The sequence below is a fragment of the Taeniopygia guttata genome, chromosome 2 (assembly GCF_048771995.1).
Source record: "Taeniopygia guttata chromosome 2, bTaeGut7.mat, whole genome shotgun sequence".
Classification (NCBI taxonomy): domain Eukaryota; kingdom Metazoa; phylum Chordata; class Aves; order Passeriformes; family Estrildidae; genus Taeniopygia; species Taeniopygia guttata.
The window spans coordinates 7,839,635-7,861,348 of NC_133026.1; the positions used below are offsets into that span (position 1 = coordinate 7,839,635).

At 40.1% G+C, this 21,714-nt stretch overlaps 1 protein-coding gene across 5 annotated transcripts in view; it reads left to right on the forward strand.

Annotated features, from left to right (window-relative positions):
* Positions 1 to 21,714, forward strand: part of DPP6 (dipeptidyl peptidase like 6) — a 545,428-nt gene that overhangs the window by 481,017 nt on the left and 42,697 nt on the right. For all 5 annotated transcript variants that reach the window (XM_030264257.4, XM_030264258.4, XM_002189663.7 and 2 more), the window contains exons 9-12: positions 10,596 to 10,750; positions 12,009 to 12,106; positions 15,978 to 16,101; positions 16,917 to 16,955. In XM_030264257.4, coding sequence (XP_030120117.3) covers positions 10,596 to 10,750; positions 12,009 to 12,106; positions 15,978 to 16,101; positions 16,917 to 16,955 — 416 coding nt within the window. The remainder of the gene's footprint in view (positions 1 to 10,595; positions 10,751 to 12,008; positions 12,107 to 15,977; positions 16,102 to 16,916; positions 16,956 to 21,714) is intronic.

Here is a 21,714-nt window from a genome sequence, read left to right on the forward strand (position 1 = left end):
ACATTGAAAATAATGGAATCAATGTACAGCCAAGAGAAACAAGATATGACAGGGAATAGAAAACTCAAATCAATACAATGAAATTTTTTAAGAATTTTAAATATCTGGAATCCCATTGCCACATTAAAATACCTGGAATTCCATGTCAAACTCATTTGGTATTTAATTCTCTATCCAATTAAAAATCTCTATCCAATTAAAAATCTCTATCCAATTAAAAATGTTTAAAACAAGACTCTAATTGTTGTAGTTTTAAAGTAAAAACAGTGATTATTAGAGACACAAACTTTGGGCTCTCCAAGGAAATTCAGGTGGTCATGAATTGAAAAATACTAATATTAGTGACTGTAGATGTACATGGGGGTGGTGCCTGTGATGGGAAATGTGCCAGACGTGCAACTGATAACCAGAGTTGCACAGACCTGGTTGGTGCCCCTGCCCCAGGGGCACAGTTTTCCTCTTACTTTATCAGTAGAATTAGGATTATTGCACTGGAGTCTACAGATCAAAAATATTGATAAGAGAAAATATCTCCTGATATCAGGGATAAAAGAGATTTTGATGCATGGACATTATCCTGCAGGGATGTTTGTCTTTTCTTTCTTCCTACCTGGGTCCAGAGTGGATGACCTTCAAAACACACACCTAGGAAAGAGCAGAATTGTGCTCAACATGCAAGTGCCACAACTCTGAGAAACACAATCATGAAACCTCACTGATCCATCAGCAGCATAACCTGATTGCATACCATTGGCTTAATTAATAATAAATGTTCCTCTTATTTGATAAGAACATTTTTTTCTGAAATATTGCTGTAAGCTAGTTTGAATTCTGTTTTTATCCAGCTCTCTTTTTTTATTATTCCTTGGTGATTCTATTGATCTCAGTAGTTCCTCTGATTATTCAGTCCTGTAAAATCAGATTCACCCTCTGAGTCATTATTGAGCTAAATCTCTCAGTTAGCCAGGTCCTGAGTCACTGTTCAAGTTGAAACCTCTGGGAATATTGCCATAACAGGGCAATATATACCCTGAGTGGTTTTTTAATGGCTGTTCAATGACTTCAGCTGTTTAAACCAGGTAAGGAATTAGGAGCTAGACTAAATTCAGTCAATGTGCTCCAGTTCCCATTTCATAAAGCAGGGCTGTATTTTGCAGTATTAACTGACATTTATTTGCACTCAGACTAGGTGACTAGCAGGTGCTGCTCAGGGTGAATAAATCATGCAAGCAATTCACATGAAAGACAGCTTGTGCAAGTGCTGATAAAAATCCATGGGGTTGAAGAATCAAGTTCTTTAATAGCAATGTCAGGCTGTTCAGTCTCCTTATCTCTTATATTTCTTTATGAAACATTAAAAGAGATTGCTTTTGGGCACTTGTGTTCTTGAACTATTGCAATCGTCTAATGAATTTTTGATTCAGAGTGTTTTGTGATTACTAACTTTCTTGATACATCTGCAGCTATTGAAATGGATCCCCTGTGTCAAGGTTGCCTGTCCATCTTCCTCCTATCATAAACCCCACAGGTTCATTAGACAGAACCTGTAACTTTTAATTTAAAGGAAAGGTGAAGCTGTAGCTGCTTGAGCATGTCTGAATAGAGAAATATTCAGCATATAATGAAAGCCATGATTTGTCTCACTGCATTGCACAGATAAGCAAATTGCATTTCCAGCCACAGCAACCTGTTCAGTGGCACCAGAGGGTTAAAAAAGAAAAGGATTTGTCTTTAAGTAGCCCTTCTGCATTTGGGCCACGTGAATTCTGTCTGCTCTGGGTCTTTAGCAAAGGTACAACAGCACCTTGCAGTGAGAATTCACTCTCACATCAGCGACCTGCACTGCAAATTGCTCACAAGACTTCTGCCAGGAAATGTTTCTACAGATTTAGTGCCTTTAGTAACAGGCTTTCATGAAGAGCTGACAGCAGGCTGTGGGTTTAAGTTCTGTGCCAGGAAAAACACATTCTTACACATTAGTGGTAGACCACAGTTTCCCACTGCAGATGGGCTTCCTAGATGCATTTTGTGTTTGGAATGAGTGCTGGAAACTGGAATAGCTGAGGATAGGATGGATAATATTTCTATTTTCATAACTCAAACCCCATTTTCATTATTACATCTGGACATCCTGACAGATCCCAGACCTGCTGGCATCTGCACGTCAGTCTTGTCACCATGGTCCGAAGCTTGTTACTGACACTGAGAATGACTCACACAACCAAAGGACACTTACTAATTGTTAGGAGCAGTTGTGAGCATTAATCATCAATGCTTTTGATGATTAAGGATTCCTAAGGATGGGGCACAGGTGACAAAAACCCAAAAGCACAGAGAAAGAAACTTCTAAAAAGAGCAGAGGGAGGATGTGGAGGCAACTCAACATTTTTCTGGTGTGTTTATTTGAAAGAGGACAGCTTTTATTAAAAATCAGGCCCCGAAATACTGATGTGCCAACAGAATAGTAAGGCTTTATGTATGACACGTGGTAACCCTGCCTGCCTGTGAGATTGCTCTGGAGAGGTGCCATACCTCCTGGGTAGTTGCTCATTGCTCCTGCTGGGCACACAGGATCCATGTCAAACCTGGAGGACAGCTCCTCTCCATGGCTTTTTGCTCCTCAAGTGGGATTTGCAGAGCTGAGTGCACTCAGTGTGTCACAATGTGAAGGTGTCCTGGAGGAGACACTCTATTTTCAAATAGCTGAATTCTTCTCTTATTTGTAAGACTCCACCTGTATGTCTCAGATGACATCTCATACTTGTGTGTATCTGTTTTGTTATGTGGTTGATTTGGTTTTTTTCCCAACAAATGCATTTGCATGATTTAAGGAGATTTTAAACATTCATGATTTCTTAGTTATTACAGTCTGAGCTTGGCCTCCTGTGTGTATTCTATAAGGGCTGTAGAGGTGTACCTGTAGATAGGATCAGGCAGGTGTTCAATAAATCCAGCTTTTGAAGCCCCCAAGCAAATCAAACAGTCAAGAAGGTCTGGCAGCTACTTGCCAATAACCTTATAAACAACATTCCTAATGCCCTGGCTCGTATGGCAAGCACAGAATCCTTTAGTGTTGGAAACACAACAAATTAGAAGAATCAATGGGTCAGGGGGATAAAAAGCCAAACAAACAAAACCAAAACAAGCAAACCACATTAAATTAACAGTTTTGAAATAGGGTGAATTTAACAGCCTCAGAAAATCTCTTCTGTCTGTCAGGAGCTTGGTCCCATGTTAGCATGATCTCATCCTGCTTCATGGGGATGTGTCCTAAAGATTGTCCTAGAGAAATATTGGTGGTTACTGCTGGGAGTATGGATGAGGAGGTCAGGTTGGAGTGGTCAGGATTTGGCCTGGCTGCCTGGCAGATCTGCCTCTGATGTGCACACTCTGGCTTTGCTGGACACTGTTGTGCTTCAATCCTGGTGTGTTCCCTCAGGGATCCTGGCCAGGTACCAGCAAGCATCCCACAGTGACTTGTCTGCTTCCAGAGCATTGTACCTTGTGGTGGTGTCCCCCAGAGCCACCTCCATCTCACAGCAGTGAAATTGGAGCACTGTGGCTCCATTCTTCTCTCTCTCAGGATTTTTTCATAAAGGCTTACAGAGGGAAGAAAGAGAAAACAATTTCTATTTCTGCTCCTTGTTTTTCCCATGTGGAATGTGTTTGGAGAATTGTTTACCTGGGGTGATTGCTTGATTGGCTTCTGGTGAGGATTGTTTGAGCCTGATGGCCAATCCAACCCACCTGGGGCTGGGCTCTCGAGAGAGGGTCACGAGTTCTGAGTGAGTTAGATATGGTAGTTAGAGAAAGTAGGTCTGTAGTTTTAGTATCTCCTTTAAATAGTATATTAATGTATTATAGTATAGTTATAATAAAGAAATCATTCAACCTTCTGAGCTGGAGTCAGACATCATCATTTCTTCCCACTGGGTTCACCTGCATTTACAATAGACCACAGCCCACTTGTGTCCCCATTTAGTGGGGTTTGCCTCTTTGCCAAGCCTGGGCTTGGCTCAGGCTGCAAAGCAGCTCTGGGGCCCATTAGAGGTGTGGAGGCAAGACATGATGCTGCTGACCACACAGAACACATGAGGAGTGGTTTTCCCAGCATGAACCACCCCTCTGAAATGAGCCTCTCTCCTCAGCATCTGGCAACAGGGAGGCAAAAGCACTGCCCAAACCCTCGCCTGCTGTCTCAACATGACATTCTGAGCAGAAAACAACCTGTGCCCAAGCAATTTAACCAGGTGAATGAGAGGAGCTAATGACACACGCAGCCCTCGCCTGCCCTGTGCTTGAGGAGATGCAGAACTGGCTGGGCTCCTTTCCCTGAGGTGAGAGGTTGCCAAACACAGGGGAGCTGCTCGCCCTCCACAATGAGATTTTGGATCAAGAGTTTGGTGTTTATCTGTCGGAATCTGTGCTATTGATGATTCCAAGATTGTAGAAAGTCTCTGTCTTTCAGCCCTGCTGCCAAAGAAGAAGCCATAATTCATCTGTGCTGGTTTCAAGGTTGTTTAGTCTGTTTAACATGTTCTGCTGCCCTGCCACAGCTCTGTCCTGCAGGGCAGCGTGTGGGGCTCTGCCCTCAGTGGGATGTTACAAACATTAAATACCACAAACTACCTGTGCTGTATATACAATAACGTGCCAATATCTGTCACCTACGTTGAACAGTGTGTCCCCAGCCTAAACCAACAGAAAAATGCCAACGCCACAGTGAAACATGGAGGGCATGAAGAAGGAGAAAAAGGACAAGACACACCCAGTTTCCTCCATCTTGTCCCCTTTTGGACCCCTAATCTAGAATCCTAAAATTTTACTTTTGCACCAGTGCCACGCTTAATTATAACTCATATCAAACACTCACGGCCTGTAATTCATCCTGTAAGATTGAGAACTCTTTTCCATGGACAGAGATCACAGACAGTGTCTCTGGGGGCTCTGTCCAGGGGGGTTCCTGACCCCTGCCAGGGTCCCAGACCTTCCAGGGCAGCCAGAGGGATGCCCTGGACTCCCACATTTATCAAGCACTCTCTAAAGCACATCCTCAAGAATGCCATAAAAGCAAGTAATAGTTTATCCTTCCTAAGCTGTCAGTGGCAGAGGATACTGTTCTGACTAGGAAGAAGGGGTCACAGGGGTGAGCATTGCAGCTTGTTTTTCCTAAGGACCTCCAGGAGCATACAGCTCATTTTTCCTAAGGATCTCTTGGACAAGAGCACAAGCAGCTTGAGAAGGGCTGTTGTTTGCATGCAGATTCACAGAATATCCTGAGTTGGAAGGGACCCACAAGGAGCATTGAGTTCTAATATTCAGTAAATGGCCTGCACAGGGATCAAAGCCACACCCTTGGTGTTATCAGCACCATGCTCTGACCAGCTAAACTAATCTCAATTTTGGGAACTGTAGAATTTGGCTAAGCCCGTAGTTTGACCTCAGCCACATAAATTTTTATGTTTTCTACAAAAGGTTGTTGAATTGTTCAGCAACCCTGGAAAACTGCCTTTTTTTTCCACCTGGCTCAATTAGACAACTGTGAAAGAGGATTAATTGCTCTGAAATCAATGGCGCAGCAGTGCTGACATCAGCACAAAATAATGTCAACACAGGAAAATGTAGATTTGGTATGGTAATCTAAAACAGTTTTATACTATTTGCATACACATAACTACTTTTTTACACTCATTTTACATCTTTTATATATAATATGTAATATTTTATATTACAATGATTTAATGGAAGTCAGTGTAGACCTACACTACAGCAACTGAGAGAAAAATTTGGTTGCATAGAATAAAAGGCCATTTTCCACAGCCACCCCTGAAAAACATGTCAGTAAAGGCCAATATGAACAATGAGTTCTCCTTAACTGGCTAAAAATACTTGCTTTCACACTCTACAATAGTAATCGATTTGGACATGTGGTTGGTGGTTTGAGATGATCTTGTAATTGATTTTAAAACAGATGGCAGCTGTCAAATAAGCATTTGTATTTATTTGATGTTTCTATGAGAACCCTTGGGGTTTCACTATCTCAGTAGTCTTTGTTTTCTCCTTTCCTAGACCCTCTTGCTGTTCTCTGATCTCTCTTCCTCTCATGTTCTTTTGATGCACCTACTGACAATTTCTTTTGAGCTTTCTTTCCCAATGTAAACCACGGCCTTTATGTCGGGCTTTAATTTCATTTTGCTTGAAATTCCTTTTTATTAACAGTTTTAATAAAACAGCAAAATGTTTTTAGTGCACCAAATACTTCATGATCTGAGCATCAGCTACAATACATCACACAAACAGAGCCATTGGTTATGCCCCCCAGAATTGATGTAATTTACCAAGTCAGCAATAAATAACACTGGTCCTGAGAGCTTTTGAACCTTAAATTGCTGATGTCTTTGAATTAGTTTTAATTTTTTTTTTTTTTTTGGTGATGGAAAAGAGTTGCAGTGGTAGAGGTCAGACTGTCAGAGGACTGGTCTGTCCAAGCTTCGTTGTCTTCTTGCACAAGTCTCTGTTAACTCACATTTGAAAATTACAAGTTATTTGTGTCTTCCAACAAGAAGGCCCAGGAAAATGTGGGGATTTTTTTTTCTGCTAAATTATCTTTTTCCTCTGTTTTTTTTCTGCTAATATCATTGGAAGTAATCTCTAAGCTACCAATGGATTTCTCAGTCAGTCACTGGTGAAGGCTTCATCTTCTCCAAACAGCAAGCTAGAACTTTGCCAGCTTCAGCAGAAAGGCAAAATTCACAAATATGACTCAGGATGGACAAAGGCTGCAGAACTAGCTGGATTTTAGAAAAGCATTTACATGTGTTTATTAGGAAAGAGGAACTGCCAGTCTAGAGCTCTGTGCAAGCCTGGAAAGTAAATTTGCCATGGAAATATCTTTAGAAATGCCCCAGTGGCAGATTATGGTTCAGAACATTAAAACCATCTCTGTGGATTTCCAAATGTGGTGCATACAACAGGGTTGTTTTTTTTTTTTTTTCATAGTCTGCTGGTTGCCACAGAGGTTGCATAGGATTAAGGCCTGGTGCTTTTCCCTGCATTGAGTCTATCAAGGAATTCAGAGGTCTGGATGCACTTCTCTGGGACTCTTCAGGGCTTAGACAGAGATGGACATGATAATTATAAATGTTTGAGCTCTATGGCTAAAGTTGCTATACCAGTATCAAAAGGAATAGCAAAACTCACTTGTGAAGAAGATCCTTAGAGGATTGGGGTGGATATTATCTATGGAGGAACAAGCCAGAGGATTTTTGGGCTTTCCTCCAGATTGTTTGCTGTGATTCCTTGAGAAGTTTGTTACCTGAAGTGAGATAAAAACCTCCCATTTCACTGCTCTTGCACGTGCTGCTGGAATTAAATTGCAGTGTGAAACAATCTGATGGCTGCCTAACTTCACACATGCTGGGCTAATTTTTGATGACAGACCTATTAGAAATGTCCACCCAACTTCTGATCCACTGTTCAGTCTTCCCAGGGATTACCCACATGGTATCATAGCCAAATGCTACATCCAATCCCGTATTAACCACAGCCTGTTACTTGGCAGCTGAGAACCACCACAGGGGACTTCTCCTTCTGCTCCCTGATGGTGAGCAGGAGAGCTTCTGCCAGGAAACACATCCTTCAGAAGATTTGGCATTCCCACACTGGGCAGCCTGGGTATTGCTCAGGTCTTGATTCCAAAGAGAGCCACCCACATCATGCACAGGCACAGGAACCTTGAATTCAGCTCAGGGAGCATTCCTCTCATCACACCTCTGTTATTTCCTCCAGTTGCTTTTCTTCTCCAATGATGTTGAAGTCTCTAAGAGGGATATATATCCTGTTGTCACTGAAATATTCTTTGAGCTAGGACTTCAAATTCTCTTCCTGAGGGTCTCTTTATTTAGAAGACTCTTTGTTTCACACAGCTTTGAAATGATCATTCAATTGGGCCTTACTCAACTAGAAAAAAAAGGATTAAAATACACATCTTGTAACATTCCCTGAGCACAAACACATCACTGGCTAATACATGTCCCCACTGAAAAGTCACTACTCATGAGCAGGGTCATCCAGCTGTTTCAGAGTCATTCATTACTAAATGTGCTGAGATGGAATAACTTGTCTCAAACCGTGTGCTTGAACCCAGCCAGGAGGTTTGAACAGCCCTTGTTCAGCTAAGGCAGCACACACTTTATTCTCACTGCTTTTCAAGTTTGCATGCCCTGTTAGGGCTGGCAGGCAAAACTGTGGAGAAAGAGCACAAAGCCAGCAGGATCTGACTGTGAGGAATCTCAGGAGCTCACTCACAGCATCCTGACTTCATGTAGCACTCAGCAACTGCAAGCTCTGGGGAAGAAGGCAAAAGTTTTGATCAATTATCACTTTATGCTCTTAGTCAGGGGGTCGTGATCCAAATATGTAAGGGAGTTTTAGTGTATAAGGAAAATCTGTTTTTTCACACATAAGGCAGGATCTGAACTGACTTTAAAAAGACTCAGCAGTTTTGAATGAAGCTGATTTTAGCTGAGCATATGCTAAATGCAAAGACAAGGAATAAACTGTCTCCAAGAACAGATTGTCTGTAAATCATTTTTTCTTTCAGCTGAAAGAACTTTCTGGTACTAATGCATTCTCTAGTCCATGAGAATGTTCTCTGGTTTGCTAAAACTAACTGATCTCTCTAATAACAGCAAGGTCCTGGCTTTGTTTCAAGGCAAAGGTTCACTCAATTAAATCTCATTAACAGAGGACCACAAAACCTGCACTAAAACCTTTCTGGGTATGTGACCTTCAGCAGAACTGCTTCATTAAGTCTGAGATCCTGGAGAAAATGTTTGCTGAATAAAGTCATTCCTAATTAATGTTAAAATGTCAATGATTCATCTGCCATCCATCTTTACTCGTTTTTCTTTATGCTCTTCATTATCTCTTTAATGAGCAACCAGTATAAAAGTCAAAAGCAGAATCTTTTAAATGTACATATAACAGGTGGGACAATGCAGCAAAGCAAATTTGCCAGATGTGCTTTCCCATGAAACGTTTGTAACTTCCTAAATATATTTTGAAAACCCCACTTACATGCTACCATTAAGAATTGATTAATTAATTTGTTATTTCTGAAAACCATAAGCATTGAGGATGAATTTTCCCTTGCACTCTTTCTGATGTTACCTTGAGTTTTATTCCAAGCCATATGCAAGTCTTGATTCAAAAAGTGTTTATTTACCCTGTGATTAATATAATTGTCTGTTCTCTAAGGATTACTCATCCAATTTTTTTTTATTATTTAATTAAACATTGTCTGGTGAGTTTTTAGCGTTCAGACCAGAGGGATGTCCTGGTTGGACTGGGGGGTCATCAGAGGGTGGTGTACAAACTAAAAAACTCAGAAAATCCTCATCCCTTTTTCCAGTGACCAGTGATGGCAGCAGGCATTGGAGCTGTGTAGCAGCATTTCGTGGTGAAGGCTTAGAAACACTCTGTAGCCTCTCTAATTTTTATTCTCACATTAAAGTAATGGCACCCATCTTCCTGCCCATCAATCTGCACAGCATATGCAAGCCCTTCTGGTGGTTTAAATAGGAATGACTCACATGATATTAAGCCTCTTAATGAAAATGTATTACATTATTGTCTTTCACAAAATGGGAGGTTTAAAAAGCCAAGTTAATGTCTTCCAAATGTCAGTAACTGGAGACACTTGGACCAAGAGTGAATTTTATAGGTTTTCTGCAGATCTGTAAGATGAACTCATCTTCACAATGAAGGACATTAGATTATATGAAAAGTATTAGAAATTAGAAGTTATTTGAATTTGAATTTAATAAGAACTAGGTTCTGCCAGTGTTAAAAATAATTTCACATGATGGCAATATTGTTTTCTCCATACATACTTGAACTCTGACATGTTTGCATTGGCAGTTTTCTGAGCACCTTTTCACTGGTAATATATTACTGAAATCTCAAAAATCCCAAAATTCAGTGGTATAAAGGATCAGGCTCTAACCCTGGATACTTATGGCAAATTGCCTTGCAAAAGTAATTAAAAAAAATGAAATAGGGATAAAAGTCAAGATGGTATCCAAGGCATAGACTCTATGGCCTGAAATCTTGTTTTGAAGTTCCATCCTTTCATAAGTTACAGAAAATTTCTATATTTATTTATTCCCAACTGGCAATAGAATTTAGGAGTATTTCAATTGTTGCTGAGGCACTTGTATAAACACTGTTAGAATTGATTGATGTGTGTCTAGGCTGATGTTGTGAACCCTAATCACCTACAGGACACATGGCAGGAGCAGCAGTGCCTTTTATGCTGTCATGAGTGTGTGTACTAATATGAATAATTTGATGTTTCTTCAGCAAAGGTAATTAAGCCTAATAACCTATAAATACAGAGTAATTGTTATCAATTGTGTTCATTTGTGTATATGGCATAATTTGATGAGTATTTTTGATTGATATTCCTGTGGCATCCTCCCTGTGCTGTGATTAGACTGGGATTTTCATATCTGCACTCTTTAATTTACTGCTAACTAGTAATTTACCTCTAATAGCCTTTTCTTTTCTGTTCTCTCTATTTTTTTTTTAATTAGAGGAGATCTTGAAGACTCACATTGCTCATTGGTGGTCTCCTGATGGCACCAGGTTGGCATATGCAACAATTAATGCCTCCAGAGTCCCCACCATGGAGATCCCGATATATACAGGCATCCTTTACCCTACTGTGAAAACTTACCATTATCCAAAGGTAAGGGAAAATTAAAAAATCAGTCCTGCTGCTCCATCAGAAATAAATAATTGCTTATTTTCAGTAGGCTCAGACAGGAGACTAATAATGCAAACTCATAAGCGATGAAAATAAACAGATCCAATAGAAGACCAACTGTTCCTCAGTGAATGTGCATTTAGAACATTTTTTAGCTGCTTTTGTAAAATTGCACTTTTCTGGTTCTACAAGAATTATTAACTCTATATACAATGAAAACAAAATTTAGAAATCCTTGCCTTTTTGCACACACAAAAGCAATTGTGCTTCTATGCTGGAATGGGTGGAAGTTGGATGTTATCTGTGGGTTTGTCTCCAGGATGGGGTTGGTGTCTGAGGATTGGGAATTCCTTTATTTCTGTGGGTATGTTTCTATATTTAGACATATTTCTATATTTAGATACATTTCTATATGTAGATAGATAGACACATACATACATATATTTTATATTTACATAGGTTCCCTTTTGTGTAGAAGGAAAATGTAGTATTTGGGCTTCCTTAGAAGATCCAGGATGGCCTAATATCAGAGGAGACATTGGTTTTGCTGTGCCTGAAAGACAAAAAAGACTAAAGAGCCAATCTCCCCTTGCCTGCAGACCTGCAGTGAGTGCACAGCACTGGCACAGCTCTCCAGCAGCTCAGACTCACTGCTGCTGTTTTTGCTGTAATTTCCTGCTCTAAAGCAGCACAGGGGTGATCTGCTGCAGCCATTCCTTCTGGGTCTCTTGCTTTAAGCACTGATTGTCTAAGACCTCACATGCTGGTCCAAATTGAAGCACAGTTTAACAGGAGAGATGCCCACATATCTGCAGGTTTTGTGAAAATCAGTGGTTCAGCAGGGTATGCCCTTTCCTACAGTACAAAATGAATCAGTATTTTACTGTATCAGCCATCATCCTATTAGACAATCTTTTGTCAAAAGGGGCAGAAAATAGCAAAATTTCTAGTTGCCATGAAAAGTAGGATTTTTTACTAAGGTTAGAAGTGTCCTGAGTAGAATTGCCCTTTTTTTTCCTGCCAACCCCTCCACACCTCTGTGCCACATCCCTAGATTTGCAGTCTCCCTGTAAAAGACCACAGCAGTCCAATCCATATCCTGTTCAATGGGAATGCTTTTTATAATCCACGGGGATGTAATAAATCAAAACCATTCTGTGTTGTATATGATATGGTAATCATATACAACATATGTATATATACAATATATAGATCATATTTATTCTTTTCTAAAATCCAGGCTGGAATGGAAAATCCAACTATTTCTTTGCACGTGATTGGTCTGAATGGACCCACTCATGACCTGGAAATGACTCCCCCAGATGATCAGAGAATGAGGTAGGTGCTTCCTCACCCTTGAATGCTGGCTCCAATTCCCTTGGGATTTTTTCAAGATAATTTTGCAGCTTTTAACGCTGGACCTTTCTCTGCTGCTATCAAAAAGTTTCATTCTATGTAAATCTGCTTTTTTTTTTTTTTTTCCCCAATTACCTGTCTTTTTCCATGTATTTTATAGAATATTATATTAGAACAGGTTTATGCTGAATAACTTTAAAATAATCCAAACACATTTTGCAAAAGAAGATGTATAACCTCTGGCCAAACCAAATGGGTATTTGCCATTCAAAAATACAACTTCAGACTTGTGTACAGCAGGTGGGAGTTCAGGATCACACTATCCCCATCACAGTAACAGAATGGTGGCTCCTGAACAATATAATTCCTCTTTTGGTAGCATTCTCTGTAAACAGAGAGACTCAGAAAGGTTTTAATTACAGCAATAACTTCTGGCTGCGGGATCCAAGTGCTGTTCACAAATTTGTTCTATATGGTTATGGGTTGCCATAATTTATTTGGTTGCAATCAATATTGCAAAATGGTGCAAAATACATCATAATTAATTAGTGCCTGTATATTTCATCAAAACCATGGCAATTGCCAACCCTAGGGATGGTAGAAGTAGTGCTGCCAGAGCAATAGGGGTGTATTTTCATTATGCATATGTTTTCTGAACATGAGAAGATTAGTGTGATAAAATTTTATTAAAATAGGCAAGAGGGATGTAGTGTGCATTCAGTTACAGAAGGGAGTTTCAAGAAAGCAGGGGAAGCAGGTGATAAGGATCTTGCATCAGACACATCCTATCTGAAGCATTTCAGTGTGCTCAGTGCAGATGATATATGGACAGAGTGGTATTTCGTGTTCTTTTTATCTGGAGCAAAGTGATTTAGTACAATTAATAAAGCTGAGAATAAAGTGGAGATATGCCACAGCCTTTTTTCTTTCAAAACTGAAAGAAGCCAGAAATTTTCCACAGAAACTGGGTTTTTTTCAGAAAAAAAAAAACCAAAACAATACAAAAATAAACAAACAAGCAAACCCAACAAAACAAGAAAAAAAAGCCAAAGCTGATGGTAGCTGATGGTAAAACACATTTGGAGGTGAAATGTACAATAATGAGCACATGTCCTTTTTAAGTATCTTTCATTCTGAACATTTTTGTCAAGGTTTCTCCAATGCTGTGATCTTCTGTTAAAAAAAGAAAGTGAAGAGAAGGGGTTGAAATTGAAGGCTGAAAAGTAGTACTATAACACTTAAGGCCTGACAGGCATTTTTTATTTCGGTGAAAACCACTGGACCTCAAGAGTTTCATCTGCAGGTGGTCAGAATTAGATCATCACCCAGCTTATTTCTCATATTTGCATCTCAGGTGGCAAATTGAGGGATGATATTATCTCCCTCAAGTGCAGAAATCATCACTGGCCCTTGCATGGGCCAGAAACAAATAAATGATGGAAAAACTGAGACACCTCCAGTCTGGATCTGATGAGCTGTCAGTGCCCAGGGACCATTGGCTGGGCTGCTGCCTGTCCCTTGGCTGTAATAAATCACTGTCTGTTCCTTGTGCTGTTTGTGGCTTTGGTACCATGGTCATACTGTAGGTATTCCTATTGTAGAGTCACACCTCATGTTTGGGATTCCTGCCTCCAGGAAGCAGCCATGGAAAGCTGGGGCAGGAACGAGGCTGTTGCACTATTATCTCAGTCTCAGATGATTCAAACTGAACCAAAAATGTCTTTACTGGGATGTGGAAATCCACTTCAAAAGCCAGGATGGCTTCACCCTTCTTGACAGGGCTCAAACAAGGTGTCCCTTCCCTGATGGGATGTCCCATCCTGATGTGGATGTCTGTAAATGCAGTGGTCAAGGATCTGCTGGTATAGATTTTGTTCTATGGAAGAAACAGGTTCTGCCTTAAATCGGCTCCCCATAAAAGGTGGGACAGGTCAGGCAGAGAGGGCTTGGGAATTGCACTGATTTCCCATTTCTCTCCACTGGCTGCTCAACCAGTGCAGCTGCAGGGGCAGCAGATGTTTAAAATTAGCTGAGATGAATCATACCTTCTTGTCTCATTTTCCTCTGCAAAATGGGAACCATAAAACTTGGGTGTCCTACAGAAGAGATGTGAAGGGAAGTAAATTAAATGAAAGACTCCATACTACTCAAAAACTAGAATAATGATTATCCAGGTATCTGCAGTGGGCTGAGTAATCCATGGTCTTGATGACTGCAAGAGGGTTCAGAGGGAAATTGAGACTCCATGCCTTTCTCTGGGCTGGTAGGGAAGACCATTATTCCCATGAACTAAAATAATAACTAAAAGTTCCTGAGAAAGAACTGTAGCTCTTGTGTTCAAACAGTGAGATGGATGTAAAAATTGAACATATGTCCTTGAAACTTTAAATTGGATTTATAGAAAAAGTGCTCCAAGCCACAGTAAGTACTAAAATCACATTCCTTTTCTGGGGAGACTGAATCTGCTCAGTTCATTTGGAGAGAAAGAAGAGACAGTTATACAGTTTAATTTTGCTGTGTTGTTTCTTTTCCTCTTAGGACCTACACTGTGGCTGATGAAGAGTAAAATTACAATTTTATTCCAGGCTCTAAATTTTCTGACTGCTGTTGTCTCACCTGGGCATATCCTTCCCCCAGTGCAGTGGATGCAAGCATTGAGGCTTTTTGTTCCTTTTCCCTGCAGCCAATTTCAGGCACTAAATATTACTGAAAAGTACAAAATCAATTTCCAGCTTGTTATTTTTCTAGACAAACAGACCTTTGTGCTTTTGCCCTTTCTCTTCAGTACATGCAGGAGCTCTTGCCAGGACACAAAGGATTCTCCAGCGACACAGCACATTATTTCCAACGAGAGCAACAATTCCTTATACATATTTTATAGCAAACAAATGAACTAATACATTTTTTATAGACTGTGTGCTGTAAGAAGTCTTATTATACTTTAAGGATGTCTTGGCCCAGCAGTATACCATAGCATCACCAGCTTTGCCAGTTCAGCCAGAGTTGTGTCCTACAAATGAAGTGGTGGAGCCCTGAATTGCTGCAGGGGTGGACATCTGGTGGCACCACGCCCTGGCTCTGAGAAGGCAACCATCAGTGGATTTATTCCTGTGTTTTCCAGCCCAGCCTAAGTGGTTGCAGTCCTCACTATGGCATGGGACTTTTCCTGAAGGTATCAATATGCAGCCCACACCCATGGTTAAAACTCTAAATATCATCACAACCTGAATATGCCCAGCAATAAGATGGTGCAGGCAGTGTAGGAGGGTGGTTTTGCTCGTTGAAATTATCTTTGCTGATGTCTTTATGGCAACCAGCTGCATCTGCTTTACAGAAATCCTGCATTGCTCCAAGCTCTATCCTTCTTACTATTTGTCTTTTAATACAACACTCCTGGACACTTTGGTGTATCAGCCAGCATGCACAGAGGCCATCAACTTTTCATAAGCATCAAGAACCCAACCATTGATAGTGATGGGCCTGAGTCAGCTCAGTTTAGTGTGCTCAGAATGGAAATGGTTTGCAGTTTCTTGTCCAACTGTGCATAAATTTGTAGCTCCAGGCAGTTCAATCCTTCTTGGAAGACTGAATAGCTTGGAAGATTCTTTATCTCTGTATTCATCTCTTCTTTGAAAATAACTTCCAGAAGTGGCAGATAAAACACCTGCACAGCCCTAAAAATGTCATTTTTAGAGGTTGAAATCCATACATAAAGCAGTGTAGATACATCAGGACACAATATTCTTTAAAACCACAGCTCTCTCCTGGACTGCTTGCCTGCAGCAGCCCCTGGTTGCCCTGCCACGTGGCAATTCATTAGGAAGTGACCTGGTTTGTGTGTCTGTGCTTGCAGGGACTACTACATCACCATGGTGAAATGGGCCACCAGCACCAAGGTGGCAGTGAACTGGCTGAACAGGGCCCAGAACGTGTCCATCCTGACGCTCTGCGACGCCACCACGGGGGTCTGCACCAAGGTAGGGGAGATATGCACAGCGCTCACCTGCTTCAGTGTCCACAGCCATCAAAGAGAAACTATTTAACTTATTTTACATGCTGAAAAGCCAGCTGGAACACCTTGATTTAGGCAGACAGAACATAAACAATGTTCAATTTTTAATTTTTTCTTAACACCTGGTAATTCAAGAACACTCTGTGTGTGTTTGAGGGAGAGTGATTACCTGTCTTGATTACCTTTATCCACACACAAGCAACAATTTGCAACCTAAATATCTTTGCCACATTCTAGCTGCATTATATGTATTTAATGGCATTAAAACCAGTTCATGCTTATCTACACATACCTTAATTGTAGTTACTTACTCCCTTCTATAAATGCAGCAATACAAATGGTGTATTGATTTAGATCACATTCCATCATTTAAACTGGCACATGTTTCCACTGTATAAAATTGTTCTAATACACCCATCTCTTGAAAAACATCATGCAATTCTGTGCATAGAGCATGGTGATAAGTTTTTTTCTTAATAACTTTCATTTCAGCCTTTATTTATTTCTTAAGAAAATTTATTTCTTTGGGGAATAATACATCTTGTGGATTTATGTGTTTTGTCTGTATGTGTAAAATGCTTTTTTGTTCTAGTGAATGTTTATCCATCAGGGAGGAAAGTCAAGAAAAGCAGCCACTGGATTCCACTCCAGAAGCACATATTTAAGCAGTTTCTCTATATTTCTGAGCAACTTTTCAACTCCAATCCAACAGCTTCCTGCATTGATAGGCAGAATATAATATATAATAATTACAGCATTAATGATCTTTTTGTGTTTTAGAAACATGAAGATGAGAGCGATGCCTGGCTGCACAGACAGGTAAGAGTGATCTTCTCCTTGTAGTCAAGTTTTTGGTAGGATAATTGCTTCACTGAGTTTTTTCCCAAAGAGAAAAAACTGATTTCCAGATTTGACAGAGACACTTGGAAGATGGCGTGATCAGTATGACAGAAAAGAGCTTTTCAGTTACAAACAAATTTTTAGTAAAGGTGCCATCCACTCTGGTAGGTCCCATAGTCCTTAGCCTGCAATTTACTTGTATCTAAAAGAGATGAAAAGCTGATGTGGGTGCAAAATCACTCACTGGCAGTATCTGTACAGGGCTCACCAACCTCAGAGGCTTCACACCCTGCCCTGACCCTGGTGATGAGGGTTTAAACACTATGGTGGTTGTTTTCTGGTCATTTTATTGAGAGGATCTCTGTCCATTCAGAGACAAAATCATGCAGATAAACTGTTGAGTCACTGAAATATCATCCATAACACTTGCCGAGGAGTCAGTTTGTGAAGGGACCTCAGATTAAATGAAGCTGGTTTTGAGAGAGAAGCTGTGATCTCGATTCAGCCACAGCACCAAACTGTTTTTCAAGTCCTGTGTGAATAAGAGCAGCATGTCACAAAATATCTTGTTTGATATATTTTTTCCAAGTCCATATTTAAAGCATTTAAAATTTTTGTCACAGCCTGCTCAGAGGAGCCAAGACTCTGTAGAAATGGCACTTCATGAGTTCACAGCACAAACAATGCTCTCCTCTGTTCCAGTGGCTGTCCTGCAGCAATGGGCTGTGTGTGATCCAGATGAAAATTGATTGTATGGGGAAATAGATTTTGTGCTCCAAGCACTTTAAATAATCTTTGCTGATATAGAGTAAAAATGGTGCTGAAATAGTCTTTACATTCATAAGGACTGTATTGGCTTGAGTAGGAAAGAAAAGCTTAAAAGACAAGACAAATCAAGGGAAATTAAATTGTCCAGATATTGTACATTAAAAATAATAATAATAAAAAACTTAAATGGCATTATTTACTTTATAACTTTGAAGGCAATAGCAGTAAAATAATCCTTTCATTGCTATTTACTGCAGTACAGTAGAAGTTGTATTTTATATTATTAATACAGTATAGTAGAACTTGTGTTTTTACACTGCTGTGGTTATTTAGTCACCTACCACGTGGACAGGCATTAAAAGATGGTGCTTTATCCTCATAGCTGAAGTAAATGATCTGTCAATCTCTAATGTGCCTGCTCCAGGGAAATACATTTTCTTTTACTACATCTCCAAAAAGCATATACTTAGTTTGAGAGCACACAGTTTGATGCTGGAGAAGGATGTTCATTACAGGCAAATGAGTCAGACATCTCAGTGCTAAACTAAAATAACATTTTCTATGGACTTTGCAGACATATGATAGCATCCTTCAAAAGCTTTTGTAAGAGTCTAAAGAATTATATAGGTCTTTTTGCCTGTATTTCTGACAACAAAATTACTTAAAATTCTAGTTTTGACTGAATATGATTACTGGGATAATTCTGTTTTCTATACTTGCCTTTTATTCTATGACACATTAATCTAGATAACTGGAAAAGTATTTTCATGGCATGTGTGCCTGACTATGAGGATGATGTGAAAATGTTAAATGCTAGTTTGGGTCCACTAACCTCTTCAAGAAGGAGATGAATTGCACATCAGGCAGCTGCTGAAGGAGCTCAGGAGTGTGGTTTAGCTCAGGATGAGGGCTCCTTGGTTGGGACATTTTAAAATAAGTGTTTGCAACTGAGCCAGGTGCCCTGTCCCCTCTGGAGACAGCCAGGGTGGTGGCAGTGGGGTCACACAGTCAAAAAAAAAAACAAACAAAAAACCCAAAAAAATAAACATACAAGCCATTAATTTGAATTTTGTTGTTCAGTAGTTTGGTGACTCAGTAGCATTTAAAAAGTCTGTGTATGGAAGGTCATAATAAACAATCTCATGTTTCCTTCTGGGCTTAAGTTCATGAATATATTTTATGCAAGTCCAAAATCTTTGGAGAGCCTCTCTCCAACACAAGCAAAGAGAAATAATACAGCCACTCCCTGTGCAGCTAAAAAATAGAATAAACTACTCCAAGTATAATGAAGAATACACAGTATTTACACAGGAATTGCTGGAAGGAATCTGTCCCTCTTTTTCAGATGAGGTGGCAAATGTTCATTAAAACTATCCAGGGACTCTGGAAGTTTATACTGTTATTTATATACTTGTTTGTGACCTTCTGAGCACAAGAGCCAGACTTAATGTCAGTCATACTTTTGCTTAAATACACAAACTGTTTGAAACACTAATTATAGCTGTGAGCAATTTTGTTTCAGTTTCTGTGAAGAAGCCATTTTTTATATAATACTGGGGACGGTCATATACAGGCAATGATTCAAAAAGGGAGAAATCAGGCAATTTCTGTGCACCTGCTGAAGATAAACTTTACTGGCATTTTAATTGTTTTATTTATTTAATTATGAATGTGGCCTAAAAAAAAAAAAATTATTAGAAACCAGGGGGCAACTGCATCTGCACCAAAGGCTGCAGTCTTTGGCATTGATGTTGGCAGGACCAGGAGATCATAAAATTGTTTAGAGACTAATAACCTCCAGAACTGCCTGCGTGGGCTGGCTGCCCTCCCCTAATAACAGCTTCTTGGGGTTGCATTGTTATTTCCAGTCCTATTTTCCCAGTGTTTTAGATTACCTCAGTCTGAAGCTAAAGACTCACTCTTTTAAAAAGTGGAGATGATGAAAGCCTGGCATCATTTTTCTTTTACTGCTCCCTTGCTTTAATCCTGCATGATAACCCAGTAATGATTCTTACATGTAGTTAATAGGAGGTTTGAAAAGAGATTTTTAATTTAAAAACAGAATTTGGAGGAACTTACAAACAGGACCCACTTTTTCACTCTGTAAAGCCCTTTTGCCATGCAATTATCCCCTAACTGACCTAATTTAGCCTAAAGACAAAGGATGCAGCAGAAATAGGACCCAGAGTTCTATAACTCAAATACTCAAATTCATCTGCCAGGGATAAAAAAGCAGCTCCTGGCTACAAGCAAATCTTTTTGGTGCTTAAACGAATAATTCCCATTTCACCCAGTGGAGGGGATCTGTTCCCAGAGATGTGGGATCCTCTCCAGTGGTTAACCCTGATTTTGGTACAGCTGCCCTGGCTTCAGAGATGGCCAAAGGTGTGCTGCACCCAGCCACAGAAGAGGATGAGGACAAGGATGAGGATGAAGCTCAGCATTGCCCCAGGGGCTGAGTGTCTCAGGAGATGGAAAGAGAATTTCCCCTGTGCCCTGAAGAGGAGATGTCTGCACTGTCCCAATACAGTCAATGCACACTGGGTGTTTTCTCTGTTGGATTTAAACAAAGTATTTACCAATATGCAGGGGATTAACAGGATTCATGTCACTCCTGTCTGTTTATCAGAGCTATGGGCTGTGACACAGAAAGTATTGGGGCATTTCACTGAAAGAACAATTGCCAACACAGCAAAATCATTAATTCTGGGATCTGGGCAAAGGTGGATCAGACACAGAGGGCAGAAGACTGCTGAGGAAGGGAAAATGCATTAGAGAATCAATTGGAAAGGATCCAGTTATTCAGATTAATTTGCTTCCTTTTTAAAACCTGAGGATGAACCATAAAATCATAATTCTTATGGAACTCTCAGTCAGTAATAAAACCAATATGCAAAGAATCTGCCTTACCACTAATTTCTGTGAGGAAATGTGTCCAAGAGCAGGTGAGGCACTGTAGGAGAACAGGAGGCTGGGAGTGTGTTGAGCACAGACAAACCAGTTTGGAGCTGCAATGTGTGGTGCTGAAATATGATGATTGTTTGCCCCATGTTAATGTGTGGGTGATTTTGGTGGAGCTGCACTTCTGTGTCCACTAATCTTTCATAAATTCCAGCTCACCATAAATCAGATCATTTATCTTTCAAACATCTGTCCCAGTGTGTGTGTTTGATCATGCAAATCCTCAAGGTCAGAGACACCTGTGCACTCCCCACCATCCTGTACACACCTTATCTTCCCTTGTTTTGCCAGAGGAGTCTTCCTCAGGTGGCTGCAGATCCAATAATTCTCAATGATCCCTCTCCAAACACAACTGAATACATTCTACCTTTTTCTCTAATTGTTATTCTTTACACCAGGACTTTGTGATCCTCTCTAGGATCTACAGAAGCTCAGACTGCATTTAGCATTGTCCCCTCGCCCATCCTGATTCTGCCAAACTTGGGATAAGCCCCTGGTTTTCTTCTGACCATTTGCAGACACACTGAGTTGTGCAGCTCTGAGCTCCAGCACTGAACCCTCCAGGAGGTTCTGAGCCCTCCAGCAGCCTCCCATTACCTTCATTTTTTCCAGAAAAGCTGAACTATTTGGTGCCATAACTTTCTCATATTTCACTATCATCTACAACAAAAAGATTGCAGACATTTGAGACTATACCCATATCCTTTAAGATGTATTAATGAAACATGAATTTGTTCAATCCCTTTTTGCACCTACTGATTCCAAATGTGTCCATAAACCTCCTGTGGCAAAAACTTCCAAACATTCCATACCTTCTGCATAGTAAAAGTATTTTTTACTAGCACTAAACGGATATATTATTTTCAGAGAATTGTTCTGGAATTGTTTTCAAGAACAGAGTGTTGTTCTTTTCTATTATTGTGGGATTCAGTCAACAATAGTTGACAAAAGGTTTGGACAGTTCATATCATATGCTGCATATTTTAATTATGTGCCCAGTGTAGCTCCC